At 54.9% G+C, this 21,280-nt stretch overlaps 1 protein-coding gene across 12 annotated transcripts in view; it reads right to left on the bottom strand.

Annotated features, from left to right (window-relative positions):
- Window positions 1-21,280, bottom strand: part of NPHP4 (nephrocystin 4) — a 115,632-nt gene that overhangs the window by 80,176 nt on the left and 14,176 nt on the right. For all 12 annotated transcript variants that reach the window (XM_064590044.1, XM_064590043.1, XM_064590047.1 and 9 more), the window contains 4 exons: window positions 13,304-13,476; window positions 11,836-11,900; window positions 9,882-10,037; window positions 861-997 (listed from right to left, as the gene is read on the bottom strand). In XM_064590044.1, the coding sequence (XP_064446114.1) occupies window positions 861-997; window positions 9,882-10,037; window positions 11,836-11,900; window positions 13,304-13,476 (531 nt within the window). The remainder of the gene's footprint in view (window positions 1-860; window positions 998-9,881; window positions 10,038-11,835; window positions 11,901-13,303; window positions 13,477-21,280) is intronic.

Genomic DNA, 21,280 nt, shown 5'->3' with positions numbered 1-21,280 from the left:
ACTCATTGTCATGACTGAGAGTCACTAAAGGCCTGCAACGGGCCGATACTAATGCACTTTGGGTGCAACGGTGAACCCAACCATGACCCTGTCCTCCTGGTACAAATGCTCCACAGAGGGACTGATAATAGAGCAATGAACAGGTAAGGAAACCAGGCGCTCTCGGAGAGAGCCAAGCACCTGGACAAAGGAAGCAGGGTGACACACGGACAGAGCCTGGTGGAGGAACGGGCCACGGCCTCAGCAGCACACTCAGGTGGCTGTCAGGGCGGTCGGGTTTGCACTGAGACCTGCAGCCTGAGGGGAGCCACGCAAGGGTCCGGACACAGAGCATACAGGAAAGTGAGCTACCTGTCCAAAGGCCAAGTGGGGACAAGCTGTGGCCTGTGACAGCCAGGAGTTTATGGCAAATGTGTCACACAGGCAGGCAGAACTGGGCACTGTGACGGGGAGCCCCCTTCACAGAAAGCGGGTCTGCCGGGATAAAACGACTAAGACTTCTAGTCATGTCCTCGGAATGAGCCAAATGTCTTTGAGACATTTTGAGACAAAACACAGACTATTTTATTGGTTTCCCTATGCTCATTTGGTGATTTAATTTACTTTTAAATGAAGACTGTTCTAAGATATAACAAAACTAATGTTAGGGTATCGAGGGAACAAAACCCGCGTCACACCAAAGTTAAGACAAAGGGCTGGGTGTCCCTCGCAAGCCACTAAAAGAGGAAGCAGGCAGGACTGCGTCACCAGCGGCTGGGCGGTCCACCCTGGCAGCATCAGCGGCCGGCAGCTTCCCCACCTCTGCCCGGCCCCGCCTGCATCTCCACATTCAGAGTAAGTTCTGCGACGTAAGACAGTACCTCCCGGAAGTGATCGCTGATAAGGAGTTCCAGAAGCTCCTCCTCAAACTTCTCAAGGGAAGGATACAGCGTGAAGAATAAATCGTCCAAGTACCACGTGACAGACTTCTGAAGGCGAGGCTTTCGGAGGGCATCCCCTGAAACAACAAGGGGGCTCATGGAGTGTATCCGTGGGGACAGGGCCACCAGAAGCATCCAGGGGCTCTCACCCACCGAGGTCCAGGCCGTGGCTCTAGGCCCTCCGGGGAGAGAAGAGACCACAGGCACAGCACTCAGACCAAACACTGAATCAGAACCCACCTCCGTTCACACCGAGACGCCAAGCTGATTAAACAAGCCCAGGTTTCATTTACAGCCCGATTCCTCCCCCAACCCTCCTCCGGGAACACATTTTATAATTCAGCAATCCAAAGAACACAGATTACAGAATGCAGGGTAACATCTGTTCCTATCAGCTTGGTTTCCCTTTATCACTGACTTCCTCTCTAGCAAGAACACAGCCAATGATGCCATTTCTTATTTTTGTACGTTTACCTTGAACCATTTGGAAACATGCAGAAATACTCATGAGCACATTAAGCCAACAAGCAAAAACACCGTCTGGGCTGACACCACAAGAGAAAAGTCCCCGTCCTGGGGGGAGGGGGAGAGCAGCCCCGACTGGGAGCTCCGTGAGGACAGAAGGGGTCGCTGGCTCCTGGCACGCAGCTCAGTGCCCAGTGCAGAGCAGGTGCATCAACCCTCGGCTGTGAGGGGCGCTGTCAGGTCTGCGCAGAGCCCTCCCCACCGGGCTCGGGCACCAAGGCAGGACAAAGGCCAAGCCGACCGCCTCCCCACGAGCACACAACCCGCAGGCTCTGCCCTCCCGTCCCCATCACTGCTCTGCTGCCCTCTGTCTCTTCCCAAGCTTTACACATAAGAATTAAGGTGCAAAATCTTAGACCTTAAGAGCAGATTCCAAAGTCAGAGAAAGGAAAGAATTGGCGTGAGACTCGGCGCAGAGGGAGTGGCAGTGAGAGCCCTCGGTCATCCTGCAGGGAGGTAAGCCTGCAGCCAGACCCGGCTTCACCTCTGCGTGCACCAAGACCCCTAAAAACACCCTCTGCCACCTTCTGCCCCACTAATTCCACTTTTTGAAGCTATTCGGCAAAATTAATCAAACGTGGAGGCAAAGCATTATATGCAAGAATACTCATTAAACATTATTTATAATAGAAAAAATAAGAAACAACCAAATGCTCACCAGTAGGGGAATGTTGAGCCAATTACTGTGCCTCCTTATAAAATGAGAACAAAACCCATATTGTCAGAGATTATTCAATGACTGAAAAATAATAATATTGTAGATGAAAACAATACACATAACACTGTGTGTTAGATCATTTAATGCCAATTTTATTTGAAAACCTATGCATTTACATGTATGTAAGGATATGTACGGGAAATAATCACAGATGACTTTATTTCCTTCTTTATGGTTTTCCACACCTTCCCCATCACAAATATGCATTAGATTCTGCATAGTTCACAAATATGCATATGCTTCTAAGAAATTTTGCACAGTCCTTTCTGAATTTAAAAAGAGGTGTTTAAGCTGCTCCGTGGATGAATCAGAGCCCATGCAAAATGCAGGTATAGTTACTCACCACGGCCAGAAGTTAAAAACAACCCCATCAAGAGACGAAGGGGTAAGAAAAATGTGGTCGATCCATACATAGAATGTTAGCCTTAAAAAGGAAGGAAATTCTGACCCCTGGATGGACCTTGAGGACATTGTGCTCAGTGACATGAGACAGTCACAAAAAAGGCAAATACTGGACAGTTCCACTCACAAGAAGTACTTAAAGCGGTAAAATCAGAGGCAGAAAGTGGAAGGGTGGGCACCAGGGGTGGGGGACAGGGACAGGGAGCGAGCGTTTCCCGGGGCAGAGCTGCAGTTCTGCAAGATGAGAAGTTCTGGAGGTGGACGGTGGCGGCGGCTGCACAGCGGTGTGAATGCCCTTCCTGCCCCCAACTGCACGGTTTAAGTGGTTAAAACGGTGTCACACTACATCTATGTTGCCACAATGTTTCTTTAAAGAACAGAAACGTACAAGTCCAACCTTCCATGAAATGGTCCAGCAAGGGTCTGAGGCCCATCCTGAATTACGACCTTCCATCAGAGAAAGAGGACAGAAGAGGTAAGAGAGAGAGGAGCTAAAGCCGGGCGCGTCCCCCGCCGGGAGCCACAGCTGCAGGACCACTGGCCCTGGCACCAGGGCCTCCCCACCAATGGGCCCACGGGCCGCCCGGCAGTTCGGGATCGCTCATGGGGGATTCCAGAGAAGAAGAGTCAGGGCAGCCATGACCCTCTGGGCGCAGAGAAGGAAGGAGCGGGGACTGTCATCAGCAGGAAGAGGACAGGCCTGGCCGACACGACCGCCTGCTGGGGAGGGCTGAGTACTCTTGCCCGGCAGGCGGAAGGAACCGCGTGTCCTGAAACAAGGGAGGACACCACGGTGGTCACGTGCACTCTGGGGCCAGGGCCTGGGGGCCAACCCCAGTTTCTAAACCTCGGTCTCCTCGGCTGTGGGAGCCGGGACGGTGCTGCAGGGACAGAGCTAATACCGTCCACAGTGTGCTCCGTAGAGCGACCAAGAACACAGAGTCACATACACACACACATCTCACCAGACTAATCCTAAATCCTCAGCACGGATTTAGGATTGTCCTGTACATTCTATTCTCCTTATTTTACAAGAGAATCGGGGCTCGGACGTGCTAAGTGACGTGCCCCAGGCCGCCCCACTCACAGGAACGAGTGTGAGGGAGACTCACATGTTTAAGCTGCTAAGCACATGTCCATGAACGACCAGGAAAAGCACTGTGAGAACTTCAGGGAATGAGTGGATTCGCGGATACAGACTCCATGAGTAGCAAGGACGGGACGTGCTGGGAACAGTGGACTCAGGCAGGACCTGGGGCGCCGGCTGATGCCAACCCTCACAGAGACGGGGGTGGCGGCAGGGACAGACAGACTTGTACATGTGCTGGGACCACAACCCATCCCGCAGGGAACCTACCCACCCTCACCAGCCACATACAGAAACTAAAATAGTGGTGGGCAAAGGCCATTTCCCAGACTGACTTCCCTTGGGGATGAGTCCGTCTGGTTCCACGGCTCAAGGGGCAACACTGCAGGAATGGGAGCAAGATCCGGGTGTCCGGAAGGTGGCAGAGCCCAGTGCTTCTGGAAGAGGCCCAGTCCGGGCAGGAAGCAGGCTCTGCACAGCGCCCCCATGACAAGGTGGCCCCCGGGCCCAGAGCCATTAGCAGTAACAAAGAGTCATGACCCTGGTCTCACAGACAGGTGAGAAGCAAGTCCCACACACAGAAGTCAGACAGGGAGAGGAAAGATGGTTCTTCCACCAGAAGACGATACTGAGGAGCCACATCTGCACTGGGTAGAACCATCCGGATCCTGAGTGGTCCAGGAGGCAGGGCAGGACTAGGTGGCATCCGGCCGGCTTTCTCCAGGCCATGTTTTGTGAAAGGTGCAGGCTCTGGAGAAGGGCCTCCCAAGCAGAAAGGCGGCCACAGGGTGGCCACGGCAGAGGACAGTATCCCGTGAAGAACAACAGGTCCTGGGGCTTGGCGCTTCCTAAGTTCTCAGCACTGAGCTTCACCAGCCCATTCCTTTGCTCCCCAAATGCATCTCCAGGGGCAGGTCCCAAGAATGTCCCCATTTTACACAGAGCCTCTCCCCTGCCCACTCCCGCATCCCCCTCAGAGCAGCTTCACCATCTGAAGCGTCACCCCGTTCACTCCACCACCCAACCTCAGCAGCCAGGGCTGACAAAACCTCGGCAGAGCTGACCACCAGGGAGGACTCTTGGCCCTTGTGCTCTGCGACTGGGGCTAGCTTTCCCATGCTTGTTGCCAAGCCTATGGATGGGAACGCAATCCCAAAAACAGCACTGCTCCTACAGGAAAGTGGACCCCCTTCCCTTGGGGACCCCCACACATGCACTGCTGAGAAAACAGGGGTTACAGGCACAGAACAGACAAGAACTCCCTGTAGTGACATCCTCTGGGGAAGCGCTCAGAAACACCCCCAGAGGCCCAACAAGCCCCCCTCCCCATGAGGTCCTAACAGGGTCCCACAGCCTCCCCGGGATGCAGCTCTCCTGGAAGGGCATTTGATTCATCAGAACGCACCTCACCCGACAAACAGCATTGCAAGAGGGACAACAGAATGAGATGAGGGCACCCCAGGCAAGAGCGGAAAGGAGTCTGAGCCATCTGCGTTTCTAAAACACCTGTTGCCTTTGATGGCTGTGTGGGAGGACACATCCGCTCTTGCTTCAGTCCATCCAAGATATGAGTGCTCCACTAAGAGCCCGGCACTGTGCCCTCTCCCCAGCTCAGGGCCCGTGCACGCGGATCCACAGATGAATCACGGACAAACCCAAGCATCCGTGAACCCGTTTAGAGATACAAGGCACATGCCAAACCCGGAGCAGTGGTTTGTTCTGGGGCGGTTCCCTGGGGAGTGAGACTGGAAGGGAGGACTTTCCGTGAAAATTACCTTTGTCAGGTAACACCCGGAGCTCACACAGGGCGGGCACCAGCTCTGCTCCTGCCACCCCACCACCACCCCTGCCTACCCGCAACCGCGGCGCCCACATGGGCCAACCCAGAAGGTGAATCCCGGCGAGGACCCGAGTGGCCCCGGGAGCCTGGGAGATGCGCCCCACAGCCGCTGAGGTGCTTGGATGCCGTCTGACCTCCAATAGCAGGTCGGCATGGGGGAAGCAGCATTTCCAAGGAGCACCTCAGGGGACTCCCGAGCAGGGACTCAGGAGGACCACGTGGGACACCAACCAGAACAGGCCACCATGGGGCAGACCGGTGGACACAGTTCCGACAAAACACTTCTCCAGAGAGCTCTGCCGAGCTCTGGTTTAACAGATGAGGAAGCAGGGCCTGGACCAGCGCCCCGCCCAGGACGGGAGGGCCGACGGCAAAGGCCGCTTCGGGGGCACGTCCGCATGAGCAGGCCTGCAGGATGGAGCGGCCATTCGGTTAAACCAAATGAAGGGACCACAGGGGGAGGCAGCAAGGAAGGAAGGGTGGGAGATGCACGTCACTGAGGTGGGTGTTCAAAGCCATGAAGAAGAGGTCAGAGTGAAGCGAGTCTGCAGGTCAGGGAAGAAACGCGTTGAAGGCCCCGTGTGAGGAGGATGGTCATGGAGGACGAGCACGTGGCAAGGACAGCGGCCTTTCTCTGCCTCTCTGCCGGGCACACGCTGCTGCCAGCCACGGTTCCCAGGACTCCCCCTGAAGCACCACAGCCATCCAAACCATGGATGGTGGCCTGTGGACACGAGCACAGAAGACAGAGCCTCCATTCAGGTCTCCCCAGAGGCCCTGCCCACTCCCAGACGCTGCCAGTCCACGGCTCAGTCCCACCAAGCCCCTGGCGGGGGGCTGTGGCCAAGCATTCCGGCCGCTCCAGACGCCTGTACGGTGTCGGCAGGCTTGGGGGAACGTGAGGCCCTCCGCTTTCCTCCAGCACTAGTAGCCCTGTGAGAAAGTGGGCCCAGGACCCCTACAACCCCCTGAGCACCTGGCCAGGAAGCCTCCCCCGGCACTCCCTTCAGTCCTGGCACTGGCCCCTGGCCTTCAGGTCCAGTTCTAGAAAACAGGCTTCCCACTTATATTCATGACTAAGCTTTCAGTGCACTCAGCTACTTTATGCAAAGCTCTGTGAGCGATCTGAGCCTTCTCCCAAACGAGAGAATTCCTGGTCCCGATCCCGCCAGACCACCCCCACAATGACCGAGGCAGTGGCATGCCACCGGGCACGTGACTGGCATGCAGATCTGCGGCCACAAGAGCGGGCCAAGGAGCCCCAGCATGGAGACTCACTCTAAGCAGGGCACGGGGCTCTCCTTGCGAGAAGCAGCTTTCAGGAGCATGTGAGCAATTACCCTGGCGCTGACGCGGCTGCCCAGGCCTGTCAAACCGAAGCAAGTAAAAAGGTCAGAACAAGCGAGGAAGAGAAGACCACATGAGGGAGGCTGCATGGATTTCCTGGCTGCAGAAGAGATGATGGACCTGCTAATCTGGACCGATTCAGAGAGCTTCCCTCTAAGAGCCGCTCGAGGACAAAGGCCTGCCTTCCTTCTGGGGAGTGACAGAGAGCCGCCAAGAGCGGTCACAGCTAGGACCTGTCATTTCCAGTCACTCCCGGGTTGAAAATTACTCTTCAAAAGTCAGTCCTCACACAGATGAGTCAAAGTGGGGGGTGAGGGGGAGCCTGGTGACTATGTCGATGTCCGTATCCTGGCCGTGACCTTGCATTACAATTTGGGGGAAACTGGGCAAAGGACACACAGAGTCTCTCGGCATCATTTATTAAAACCACATGTGAATCTAGAGCGACCTCGATAAAAATTCCAGTTAAAAACAACTCAATCCTCCTGTATGGTGGCATTTTACAAAGGAACAAATATCCATGTCCCCATACGGCACCAAAATAAAATCAGACCCTCTGCCAATTGCAAGTGAATTCCACTGCTGAAGCCAGTACCAGTCCCTGCCTTGGCCCTTTCAGGGCTATAAAATATTATTCAGCAAAGAAACCCTTTTCCAAGAGTGAGTCACAAAAGCCTAAAAGACCCTGGGCAGGATTTATAACACAGACAGCAGGCTCAGTGCGAACTATAGATCAGCCTGGTGAGCTGCAAGTCAGGGGAAGGCAGAGCAAAACGGGTTTCTTTTCTCAGATGGTCACCAGGGGACTTGGTGAGAAGCTGTGTTTCAGTCTCTCTTCCCGAGAAGAGGGAGTATGCTCCCGCCCGCTGAAGTCAGCGCTCGCCCGCCTGAGCACCTCACGGCTCCAGTCCCAGGGTCGCTGGTCATTAGCTTTTAAACAACAACATAAACTGTCATCAGGGTTGCAATTCCTCAGACACTGCCTGCATCCAGCAAGTGTCCAGTGACCAACAGGCTGCTCCACTGGGCGGGGGGGGGGGGGGGGGTTGGTGACAGGAAGCCACCAAGGTTCAGACTGCTCCTGAAGACGTGACCTTTAAGGGTGAGGCGCTGGAATCATGCCCTGGTCTGTAACTGGCCCCTTTAATTCCCCAGACCGACATAAAATACAAGAGCTAACTCGGGGCCCTCGGAGCTGCCCTTTTGGCTCCAGCAGTGACCCGGAAGCAGCCCACAGACGAGATACGGTACTTCTAGGTTTGATGGGCAGCTCTGCTGACCCCACTGGCAAGTCAGAGTAAGGGACAAACCTCAGGCCCCAACCACCGTCTGCCCACCCAGAACCCCAGGTCAGAAAGACTTCCGTAAGCTGACTCGAAAGCAGGTGCGCACCTAGGATCTGGACATCAGCTCGTAGCACAGCAGTACTTAGGGGGCCGAGGTCTCAGCACCAGATGCAAGGTTGTCATGTTGTTTTCAGTGTCAATGGCAATGACCATGCAGCATTCTGTCTCCCTGTCTGACCCCTCCTTCCCTCACAAGAGGACACAGGCAAATGACCGAGGGGGAGAAGACTTCCCATGTGGGGCTGTGGGTGGCGGGGGACTGGAGCTTGGTAAGCCATGGCAGATCCAAAGCTGGGACCCCTCCTCGGACTTGTCCTGTTCTTCGTTAATTTATCCTTTCTCATATATCATCATCTCTACACTGATGAAACAGTGACCTTGTGATGGTGACAACCACCGCGGGCCCATCCCAGAAATTCCCGAACTCAGGTAACAATGTCTGCATCCCAGCATGGACCAGAACACCAAGTCATGTGCAAGGACACTGTTACTGAAAACACTCCCATACTGGAGCTGAGCTACCTCTTTTCTTTGGGGTCTTGAGTGTTTCTGTTCTAAGTCACACCCACGCCCAATCCCGCTCTCTCCAGAACAGAACAGGGAGGGAGCCCACCCCAGACGAGAGGTTCCAGCAAAGCCAGTGGGAAAGGACTGGTGCGGCCCCTTCTCCTGGATTCCTCAGGTCAGACAAAAAGCCTCCGAAAGGGCCCAGAAGGAGCATGAGGCCCAGGTCAAGACCTGTCAGCAGGCCTGAGAGCAGAGCACACCTCTGCGGTGATCTCCTGGTGGTGAAGGCATTGTCCCTAACCCACCGCTGGAGAACCTAGTTCTAAAACACACCAGGACAGAGCCATGAGGCTTGCACGTGGATTTCAGTTTTCAAACATAATCAAGCCACCGCACACCCACGTTCACAGCAGCATTATGCACAAGAGCCAAAAGGCAGAACCACCCAAGTGTCCATGGAAAGGTAAAAGGATAAACAAGATATGGTCCAGGATGGACCTTGAGGACATGATGCCAAGTGCAATAAGCCAGTCACAGAAGGGCGAATACTGAGGAGGGGCCCGGAGGAGTCACATTCATAGAGACAGGAAGCAGGACGGTGGTGGCCAGGGGCTGGGGGAGGAGATGCGGGGAGCTATTATTTAGCGGGGACAGAATTTCAGTGTGCGGACATGAGAAAGTTCTGGAGGCAGATGGTGGTGATGGTTGTACAAGAGGTGAAAGTACTTACTGCCACTGAACTGCATACTTACAAGTGGTTAAAATAGTAAATTTATGTTATGTCTATTTTACCACAATTTAAAAATAATAATAATCAAGCCCCTGATATGGTCCAGTAAGGCTGAGAACTAGCAACAGTGGTTTTCCTGACCTTGGTCATAAAGACATGAACTGTTTGTCTTACAAAAGCATTTCCCAAGAGAAGAAAACAGAAATGACTTGAGGGATGCGAGATGCTGCTCAGAAGGGACTACAAAGAGAGACAGCATTGCCCTGCTCCTCTCCCTCCCCTCCCCTCCCCCCCTCCTCCCCTCCCCCTCCTCCCCTCCCACCACCACCCCTACCAGGCTGTTTGCTGAGGGTGCTAGCCATGCCCAGCCCACCCCCCACCATAGAGCCTGATTCCTACGAGGTCTGACCATCAGCTAACACAGACTCACCAAACGGAGAGAGACAGAGCAGCCCTTACCCTTCTCTCCGTGAGCTGGAAGGAGGCCGGGTATGTGCTGCAGACCAGACACCAGAAGGTTCTCGGGAAGAAGGTGGAACACAGGCTCCAGGAGCGGGTGGGGCCGGAGGGCGTACTGCAGGCTACAGCTCTCAAGCAGGGTCATGTGTCTGTTTTCTGGGGGAGAAAACACCTATGTTCAGCTGGGACCAACGGCCCTCTCGGTCAAGCCAGCCAATAAACTGAGCATCTAAGAAAGAAACACCACAAACAGGAACTGTATTTTTCCACGGAGAAAGGGGAATTGCTCTGTTAGTTCAGCCCAAAAAGCAAAAAAGAATCAACCCTTAGTAACTCTGCTAAAACTGCAGTGACAGAGATACTTGCTTTTAACGCAACTTAACAAAACTCTCCTGCTCACCTCCCCCCCCAACCCCCGAGTGGTGAAGTCCAGGCACTGCCTGGTCCCCATTATCAGAGGGGGGCTAGAAGGCACCTGGACCCCAGCTGGCCTCCCTCTCCCACTGGGCAGCAGGACTAGGCCCTGGGGGCAGCATCCTCTGAGACAGAGCCCGGCCCTCAAGGACACACGCTCTGCTGGGGCAGCCAAGACACAAACACACTGATACCCAGCAACAGGGAGAACGGGATCGAACCCCAGGAGAGGTGCAGACAGCGGACAGTGAGCTAGGGGGAAGTGGATTGGGAGAGCATCCTGGAGAAAGCAGCAGCTGAGAAGGGCCCAGACACAGAGCTCCAGAGGGTGGAGGGAACAGCACCTAGCAGCCGTGCGGCCCCTCCTCAGGCGCCCCCACACCACACAGCCTTCACTCACTGCCCCAGGACAACGTGCTGCTTATGCACATCCTGCAAGAGGGCCTGATCCAGGGGCACCTGGCTGGCTCAGCTCACGGAGCATGTGACTCTCGACCTCAAGGTCATGAGCTCAAGCCCCACGTTGGGCGTGAAGCCTACTTAATATAAAATAAGAAGTTAAAAAAAAAAAAAGTCCTGACCCTAAGGATGCCCCAGGACACAAAATGCTGGCGAAGTAATGATTAGACTCAACTGAGAAATAACCTAAGAGCCAATCTTTATCAGTAAAATTAAGCTTCAGACTAATCCCTCCTCTACTGTGAAACTTTCACCAAATTCAGCGGGCAGTGGAAGGGATGGGGTTGGCTTGATTTTTAACTCAGGCCATGGGGCATACTCAAAATTCCCATCACAGAATCCAGCCAACAACTCAAAGACACAGAAAGTCACCCTCCCAAACAGATTCAGCTCCAACCACTGGACCCCCTCCACACCCCCTGCCCTGGGCCAGCACGGGCCTCCACCCCAGGCCTCCAAGATGGCTTCCACTGGGCGTCCCCGTCCATCCTCCACACGGCCGGCAGCCAGAGTGGGCCACACAGCCCTCCGGGTCACGGAGGTGCGGCAGGAAGCCCTGCTCTGCGTCAGGCAGGCCCCCCGGCTGCTGGGCCTCGAGGAGGATGGCGGGCGCCCCTGCAGGACGGTCCTCTGCAGTCGGGCACAGGTGGACGGCCTTGCCGAGACGGACAGAACCCTTGCACCTCGAAGTGAAAGTTTTCTGGTGCCGGCGTGTCCGCTGACAAACAGCAGCTACTTCATCTGGTGCGCACGGCCGCCGCCCCGGAGCCTGGGAGGCCCACAGCCCTCCCTCCCAGCGGCTCGGGGCTGCCTCCCGGGGCCATCTGCGCGAAGCAACACCCTCCCCTCAGGCCAGCGCATCACGGCTCCTGCAGCTGTATCAAAAATCCAAGCCCATGATACACTTTGCCCTAATCCGCTTAATAAATCAGCTAAGCTGACACTGGTTTAGGCTGAGAAAGAGCACAAGATGGACTCAAAGCGGGTAACCCTCGGGAAAGTTATAGGGAGGACAGAAGGAAGGACGGGAGGACTTCCACGGCAACGCCGCAGGCCCGGCCGGGAGGGCCGCATCTCTTACGTTCGACGGGGTCCTGGAGCCGCGGGTGCAGGAGGGCTCGGGGGGTGCCGTGATACAGCCTCAACCTGCAAAACAAGCCCACAGAGCGCACGTCAGCCCTCTGCATCGTGCCTTCAGTCCCGAAACGTCAGCCACACTTCTCACCCCACACCTGCTAGAGCCTTCTCAACGCCATACAGTCGCATCCTCTGCAGAAAAGAGACGGCTGAGCCGAGCAGCCGCCCCCGTGCCCCCAGAGCTCCTGGCCACACACCTCCAGGGCACAGACAGCATCGCCTCAAGGCACCCAAGACCCAGGGGCTAGAAACACTACACCAGGGAAATTTATCATCTCTGACGCGTCCCACGAAAGACAACATCTGAGGAATCCTCAAGGCTGTGTATCTAGAGCAGTGCTTCTCACCCACGGATGACACTGCCTCACAGAGGACACCGTTCGGAAATATTTCTGATCATCACAGCTGGGAAGGGAGGGAGAGTGCTTCTGGCATCTGCTGGGTAAGGCCTGGGATGCTCTAGCCCCGCCCAGAGTGACAATGGAAACTCACTGTTCGTGAAGAACATACTATTTAGCACCCACGGAACCTTACTGATGTGGGAAACAAAGGCAGAAGAAAAATGATTACTACCTACAGCCCAGTGACAAGTCCTTGAAACAGGCAGAGTGACCTTCCTCTAGGGACGCAGCTGCCTCGGTGTTAATACTTTGCTAAAGGCAAAAGGCAGTCTTAGCCTGACCCCCAGGACCCTCTAAGTCTACTTTAACATAAAAAAATTCCTTTGGAAACCTCCTTTATCTCTATCCCCCTCAAGATACATGTTGGCAATCATCCCCCAAGCATATGCCCCACCGATATACATCGGAAGGGTCTCATGATTCAGGTTTTATTAGACGGTAATGAATGACCTTTCCCCAACAATAATAGCTCAAGGCCCTGGAAACCTTGCTTCCAAATTCCTTGGAGACTTACGCTCTCCCTGAACCCCTCCCAACTTGAGAGTATATAATGGGCCACCACTCACACGCCGGTGCAGCTCTTCCTGCCCACGGGTCCTGTCCCCAGGCTTTTTGTACCAAAGACGTCTCAAGAATTCTTTCTTGGCCGTTGGCTTTGAACCCTAACGCCTTCCCTACATCACTTAGGACATGCATGGCGTTATCTCTCACGCCCAGATGATGAATCAGAGTCAAGAGTTTGGGTCACTGGCCTAAAACCCCACAGGAATAAGTGAGAGCCCACCTCCATTGACTCCCACACCCAGGGCCTGAGCCAGTCCCACTCCAGCCTAGAGGACACTTCCTTGGCTTACTCAGAAATGGCAAATAGTTAATCCCACAGGACACACTGTTAGGAACAGACCACAAGCTGACCATCATAAAGCTTTCTAGTATGGCCAGTGATAAGCAGTTAATTCTCCACAAAACGATGCTGGAAACCCCCAAGGATGAAGAAAACGAGGCAGATACCGCTTGTCCTGGGAGGCAGAGGTAGGAGATTCCAGCTTGTTGCCAAAGATCCGAAGAATTCCAAAGCCACACGACAGAGCCTGGAGGGAGCCGTCCCGCTTCCGGCCTTCGGTGACCACCTCGACCACAGCCACCACGTTAGGGTGGTTTAAGGATGTGTGAAAGTACACGGGCTGCAAGACAGAAGCCACAACTTCAGTGACTGACCATCCGCCCGCTGCCGAGAGACTACAGGAGAGGCGCAGGTGCGTTCGCTCGGCCGTCGTATAAATGCCACAAGCGCGTGGCCGCGGGGAGCCCCGAGTCCCTTCCAGGGCGCCGGAGAGAGTAGCCACAGTACAGCAGCTCCCTCGGAGTCAAGGAACACTCCGGAGCGCCCAACACCCAGGACATCAGACTGCTGGCTTCTGCTCCAGGAGCTTCCCACCCCCAGAAGAGGCCGACAGACAGCAGGTCCTCTGTGTGCCCCCCCATGGCCCGGCGAGGACCCGGTCACTGCAAACACACACACACACCTGCTGAGCCACTTCACGGAGCACTCGCTGCATAAAAGTTCAACACAACTCGCCGACACTGTAATCCCTGTGCGATGGGTAACCATTATGAAGTTACCTAAACTAATGCTCTTTGAACTAAGCAGGAGCCTTAGATTTCTGGAAACGCTTTGTAATCATCCCCAGGTCAGAGCCCAACTAACATCTTTTTATGACAAAAAATCGCCTTGACATCATTTTCTAACAAGATTTTTTTTTTTTGGATGGAAGCCAAGCAGATGGTATTCAGGTCGCTCTTAAAAGGTTTCCCACATGTATGTTCCCACTCCTCAGATGCAAATGGAGCCCCAGCTGGGCCCCATCCCTGCCCATCACCAGGGGGCGGTGGAATGGGTCAGATCCACCTGCGTCCAGCCAGCCTCACTCTGATGTGTGCTCCCAGAGGGAAAGAAAGCACCTCTGCTCTTCTACCTCATGAAGCCCAGACCGGCTGCTTTTGCCCGAGTGGCTCAGTTGGTTAAGGAACTGCCTTCCGCACAGGTCATGGTCCTGGAGTCCCGGGATCGAGTCCCGCATCGGGCACCCTGCTCATCGGGGAGTCTGCTTCTCCCTCTGACCCTCCCCCCCCCATGTACTTTCTCTCATTCTCGCTCTCTCAAATAAATAAATAAATATTAAAAAAAAAAAGAAAGAAAAGAATAAAATTTATGGGCGCTTGGGTGGCTCAGTCGGTTAAGCGACTGCCTTCGGCTCAGGTCATGATCCTGGAGTCCCGGGATCGAGTCCCACATCAGGCTCCCTGCTCGGCAGGGAGTCTGCTTCTCCCTCTGACCCTCCCCTCTCTCATGTGCTCTCTCTCTCTCATTCTCTCTCTCTCAAATAAAAGAAAAAATAAAATAAAACTAATAAACGTCGTAGGCACAGAAGATGGGGACTGCGGGGTTTTGCAGAACAAACCTAGATGGAGGCACTGAGCTGTGGCTCTGGATGCAGAGGAGTCCCCGGAACTGCGTCTAGGGGACAAGCAAGGGTGCTGGGCCACTCGCTGAGCACAAAGACCACCCCCCGCCCCCACCAAGTCAGGGACCGGTAAGGCAGGGCCAGGCTGGGCCACTGCGAGGATGCGATTTAAACGTGGACTAATCCCCCATTAACGAGTCATTACCATGGTGTCACCAGGAAAACGTTTACTGTAATCACAGACTGTCAGCCCAGGATAACAGAGAGACACATTAAAACATCAGCCATGAGATATAAATCGTTATTCTATTATCTTTTACTGCAAAATGATGAAATAATGACCACTTACCGCTGACAGGTGGTTGGACCAAAAGAGAATTATGTTTCTGTTTCCAAGACTCAAGAACTGTTTCCGAAAGCCCCGCTGTGGAGTTGGGTCTGTCCCTGTCTCACCTCTTATATTTATACCTGTGCACATCCGTTTTAGGAACAGTGCCCACTTTCCCTTTTGGCAGTGAAACAAGTATTTTAAACCCTGATGCAAAGCCACAGTCATCGCCCACTTAGAGGTCACCTTGAAATTGCTCTGCCTGGAGGCCGTGGGACCAGCTGCTTCGGCATGTCCCGAGTTCAGATCTATGGCTGCCCCCTCTCCCTCCCGTTTACCCCCGAAAACAACTGTTCTGAGACCAAATCAACAAGAGCAGAGCCCCATTGTTGTCTGCAAAGACTCCATCTTCAACCAGGAGGGTCGGCGGCTGGAAGTGCAGCATCCTGACCACGACCCGAGGTCTGATGGGTGTTACCGTGAAGGGCACGTGCTCTTTTCCAAACGTAATTTACGGACCCTTCAGTGTGGGAACAGCACCGTGCCGAAGAATTTCTAAGGAACCTGAAAACACAATCCCACCCTCAATTTCAGAGTTAAAAGGTAAAGGCTAGATTAGGCAGGCATAAAACACAAACCCTGCTCAGGACTGACCAGAAGCATGTGGAAGGAAGTAAAAGCCTCCCAGGGGTGAGAGCCCCAGGCAGCTCTGCGGCTGGTTAGAAAACAACCCAGCAGGCCCCACCTGTGCTAAGCCCCAGTCAGCAAACCAAGGACGCCTGACCCAACTGCCCTTTCCACCTGTCCCAGGCACGCAGCCTTTAGCGTGCAGATCCGGAATCCCCTGGTCAGCGCCAGTGAGGCAATCTCCTTGGATGACCCCTCCCGCCTCCCACCCCCAGGAAGGTCACCTTGCCTGAAAAGTTTCTCTTTGCCAGAAACTTCTTCCCACCCCTCTGTCTATAAAAGCCCTTCACTCTGTCCAGCTCGCCGGAGCTCCTTTCTATTTGCTAGATGGGATTCTGCCCAATTCATGAGTCGTGGATAAAGCCAATTAGATCTTCAAATTTACTCAGTTGATTTTTGGTTTTTAACGAGCTTTAATCCCCTGGTCGCCTTGCGGGGACTGTCCCCAGGAGGGCAAAGCCGGGCCAGCCCGGTTCACCCATACCTAGGCGCGGTGCCCGCCACACACCCCACCAGCACTCAGCTGAGCAAGAACCGCAAACAAGCCCTTCAGACTAAGGACGTTTAATTAGCACCGTGCAGCAAGCTTTGAGAGGAAAATCCTATGCATCAACTGAAATTGCATGATTAAAAGTTTGAGTCAAGCCCATCAAATTACCTGCAAGAGAGGGCCTCTCAAGACCAAAGAGGGGGGCCCGCGTTCACCCCAGTCACATCCCACTCATCCACATTTGACAGGTTTCCTCCCTGACAGGATAAACAGATTAATAAATCATGGAAATGCTCCTGTCTTAATGCCTTCATCTTCAAAAACACAGACACCATTTTGCCTCGGGGCGAGGTCCCCATTTCTCACCCACATGACAGAATTGAAATTGGGCCTCTGGTGATGTGCCTCCCTGGGGACGTTGCAGCCATGCGTCCCCAACGGCACCGCCACCCAACCTGCCCCCTTCAGTCCCAAGCAGAAGGCTGGGAGGCACAGCCAGGGAAGAGCAGAGCGGAGATTACAACAGTGCCTTCCAAATAATTCTTTTTAAATCAGCCTTTAATAAAATATCTTCAGGAAGGCAGATAACTTACAAACACTTCCTGCAGCCTCCCCCTTGAGGCTCGGATGGCTTCCCGTACACTTCCCACCCTAAGACTGAACGCTCCAAGCATGGGGAACTCGGCTACATGAAACTCTCTGCTGGGAAAGGCAAAGTCTCCAGTTCCAAAGTCAAAAACTTTTGTTCACCCAGGACAGAGCCCACCATTACCCACAGCAAACAACACACGAGGATCCAGACCCACCAGGAGACGTGTCCAGCCCCAAATGTCAGCAAGCCGAGGCTGAGAAGCACTGTCCAGAGTGACAACGTAAACTTCAGCCCCGGCTGACGGGGTGACATGCTGCCTTCTCCGTCCTGCTGTGTCCAGCTCCTAAACAGAGCCTGGCACCATGTGCTTGCTGAATGGATGCCCACTGCTTACACGGTGTCTGTTCATGAAGACATATTATTTAGCAGTGATGTAACCTTATGACATGCACGGCGTTATCTCTCACGCCCAGATGATGAATCAGAGTCAAGAGTTTGGGTCACTGGCCTAAAACCCCACAGGAATAAGTGAGAGCCCACCTCCATCGACTCCCACACTCAGGGCCTGAGCCAGTCCCACTCCAGCCTAAAGGACACTTCCTTAGCTTACTCAGAAAAGCAACCTCAAATACCCCACAGTATATACTATTACAAACAAACAACACAAGTTGACAAATTTAAAGCTTTCTATCGTTCCCCATGGCAGGTAGTTAAATCTCCATGCAATGAAGGCCCAATACTAGAAGCATCCTGGAGAGCAGTCATCCCCCCACTTCTGGCTCCTAGTCCCTGGGGTGCTTTCTGTAGAGCCGGAGAGGATGGGGCCCTCCGCAGAGGGAGACTCTCCACAGTCGGCACCCGAGAGAAGGACGCTGCCCTCCGGCTCCTGCCGTGGTCATGTACACTGGGGAGCAGCCCAGACGACCCGTCAGAGGCAGCGCGGCTGTGGGAGGAGAGGACCAGCGCACGTTCCAGAAGCAGGGGATTAATCAAGTCACTTAGAAGAGCTTCCAGAGTTTCCTTGGGATTACATTGATATTCCTTGACAGCATGCACTTTTAAAGAGAGAATGACATGGCTCTCTTTACTCTGATGGATGAGAACGTTCAAGAGCATCTTCTCGTGGTGTTGGTTAAGGGAAGCAGAAGCAACACAGTTAGCTGTTATCTCGAGCTCAGACGGCTGGTTCCCCTGCTCCTCTGGCAACACCCGGGCTGAGGCAAACCCGGGGTGGGAGCAAGTCCCATCTGCATGGCGGTCGTGTGTGGACAAGCCCTAGCACTCCTGCACACTCACTCCCATAAATTAGGAGGAGGAGGGAAAGTGAGACTGTCATGGGAAGCCTGCACATGGTTAGTTAAGGGTAGAATTTAAAGAATTATGTCCATCTCAGAAAGAAAATGTAGAAACTGCATGGTACTTTGGCTTCCCAGATTATTTTTCTAAAGATACTTTTTGAGAGGTTGAACAAATTATTAACCATCTCAGCAAAAGTGAAAGGCAATTCCTCTACACGAGGATGGTCTGGAAGGGCGGCTCAGCACTCTGGTCTCTAAGCCGAGAGGCTCCATCAGGCAGCGCCCGGGAGGCCGAGTCCGAGGGGGGCAGCCCAAGTCCGAGGGCGGAGCCTGAGGAGGGAGGCCGAGGGGGCAGGAATTCATCATTCTTGGAAACACCAGCTCGGGTTCAAGGCAAGATTTCCTTTTTCAAGGTCTTTTTCCAGGACATTGTTTGCCAAGTAATAAAATCGGGGCTAAACAGGACACTGGCGACTCAGGAAAAACCCTGAGCACCTGAGCTTGGGTCACTAATCCACGCTGGGACTGGACAGCCACGATGATTCCAAAGATGGTCCCCTGCTACTGGCGGCCTGCCCACCTCCAATCAGATTTCCCCCATGCCACCACTGAGCAGTAAAACCAGAAAACACAGGCACTTAGCAAGACCAGAAAAAGATCACCGAGTTTCAGAGTCCCCTCAAACCAGGGCACAGTGTACTTATGTCCCTCCCGTGTGTCAGGGCCGCCACGGGAACGCTCTGCGTTCCAACGGCCTGTGTGCACGGACACACGGACATATGCACATGCCGCACACGGGATGCTCTTTCATTAACTAAGCTGGAAAGACACCTATTTTCCCTGTATTGGGAGCATCGAGGAAATGAGAGGAAGTGCTGGGCCCAGAGGACGCTGCTGAAGGGCGCGGCCGCCGGCTGGAGCGCATTCCTGGGGCGCCACTGGCCTCTGCTGTCCGCCTTGGGCATAGCAGCTGGACCCCAGCAGCTTCCCGAGCAAGCCCGTCACTCGGTTCCGCCCACTGGCCCTGCTGCAGGCTCCGCTTCAGCAACTCCAGGGCTGAAGGGTGCAGAATCTTCCAGAAACGTTAAACACTGTGGGCCTCACTAACCCGCCATCCCCTGTCGCCATGCCCAGCTCAGCAGAAGACGAAGTGTGAGGGCAGCTGAGGCTGAGCAGGAGTGGCGCTCGGCTCCCCCGACTCGTGACGTGGCCCTGAGCTGTGAGCCAGGAGGGCTCAGGACCAGCTGACATCTGAAGTGTCCCAGTCCCACAACCGGCGTAGAGCGGAGGTCTCAGGGGGTAGGAACGTTACGCCTGGACAAGTCCAGGAGGAGCAGGCCAGTTCCGCAGGGTCACCAGAGCCGAGCCACTCCAGGCAGAGCACGGCCTGTGGGACATCCCACCACTCACCGCGGGCCACGGAAAGGTGGACTGAGGGGAGGACACGGAAGAGGGACTCATTCCAAAACCAAAACTGCAAAGCACTCCGGTGCCAATTTCAGCGCACGCCTCCATCCCTCGACTCTCGAGACTCTTCCAATCGGAGCGTGCAGGGTCCCGGAGCAGACGCTGGCAGGCGCAGGCCACGGAGCTCCGGGCACTCCTGGCCTCCTGACCTGCTGGATCACTCTTCAGGGAGGGACCTATAATACCGACTCCGGAGGAAGGTGGCGCGATGGAATCACGTAGATGTGCTGTGAGCCGACGCCAGCCCACGGCTGACTCCCCACTAGGGGACTTCAGCACTCACTGTAGAAACTGTCACATACCAGGCGTCCCTGGGCCTGATTGTACACATGGCAAAGAGAAGCCCGAAGCCCAGCCCTCGAAGGCCGCCCCCCAGGGCAGCAGAGGCTGAGCCCGGGCCAGGTGACCAGCCAGGCCAGGGCCCCGCCGCTCCTGGCGAGCCTCGTCCTGCTGCATCAGGGGTGCGACGGCCACGCATCACCTGTGCTCACGGAGCCCTGTGAGGAGTCCCAGGGGCCCACACGTGATCACGCACGGCGTGGCCAGCCCGAGACCTCCCAGGGGCATTGGCATGTGCTGTGAGACAACCTTAACACAAGACGCACCTTCTGTCCCCAGGACGCATGTTTTAGGCAGGCTCCATCGGACCTTCCTGGCCTCTGGGGGCAGGCGCACCCTCCACTACCCATGAAGGCCGGGCTCCCAGGAGAATCACTCCACGCCCAACCACAGTCTTAGCTCCGGGGGGCAGCCAAGTGCAAAGAGCAGCATGGGTTCCATGGCCCCCGGCCATTTCGTGACTGAGCCGGGACAGTCCCCAGCAGAAAAGGGCCACGCTGGGCTCTGGCTCATGCAGTGACACCTCCATTATTCACAGCATGACCTGTCCCTCCAGCCCTACTCTACACATGAGAAAGACCAAGTCAACGGGGCCTCGGCCCTCTCCAGACCTGTGACCGTCAATCAAGCAGACCCGCCGCGCTCAGAAGCCCAGCCTGTGCACGTGCAAGCCCACAGCGCCTCCGCTCGCAGCTCTTCCCAGGTTCGGCTTCAGTGTTCGCTGCGAGGGGAGACCCTCCTTCTTCGCGTTCCCGTGGCAGGTCCCCCTTCTCCCCCGGGGACAGAGCGCACTGGTCTCCTTCCAAAGCTTACCACAACTTGCAATGACTCTGTCACCTGCCTTGGCGTGTCCCCCCCCCCACCCCGTCCTGTGCCGCAAGTACCACGCCCAGGCGGCCCACCACCACCCCCTGGCACCCAGCTGCAGGGCTGAACAGAGCTTGTACTTGGTGCAGCTGAACCAAGACAGAAAACGCCCACCTGCATGCGGCCAGACACAACCAAGTGGGCCAAACCGCGTTAGGAAGCAATACCAATGCAACCACCCAGGGTGGAAGCGGAGGCCAGGGTTCGAGTCCAGGCTCTGCCACCTGCTACCTGGACAAGTCACCTTCCTTCTAAGTTTCAATTGTTCATCTTTAAGACAAAGAAAGAAGCCAAAATGAAAGAAGGGGGACAAGGAAGGTGAGGGGAAACGGGGGAGCCAGATGAGATCGATAATTTCCTAACTTCGTTCCAAGAACCTCAAGGTTCCTTGAAGGCGAGAAGACCCCCAAGTACTCCTGCCCTACGGTTTCGAGAGCCACGTGCTCTCGTCTGTC

This window comes from Mirounga angustirostris, unplaced genomic scaffold (genome assembly GCF_029215605.1).
Source record: "Mirounga angustirostris isolate CCGP_5_RB_7025 unplaced genomic scaffold, mMirAng1.0.hap1 SCAF_4, whole genome shotgun sequence".
In the NCBI taxonomy this organism is placed as follows: Eukaryota; Metazoa; Chordata; class Mammalia; order Carnivora; family Phocidae; genus Mirounga; species Mirounga angustirostris.
The sequence above is the reverse complement of the archived record's forward strand: the minus strand, read 5'-3'. Positions and strand labels throughout refer to the sequence as shown.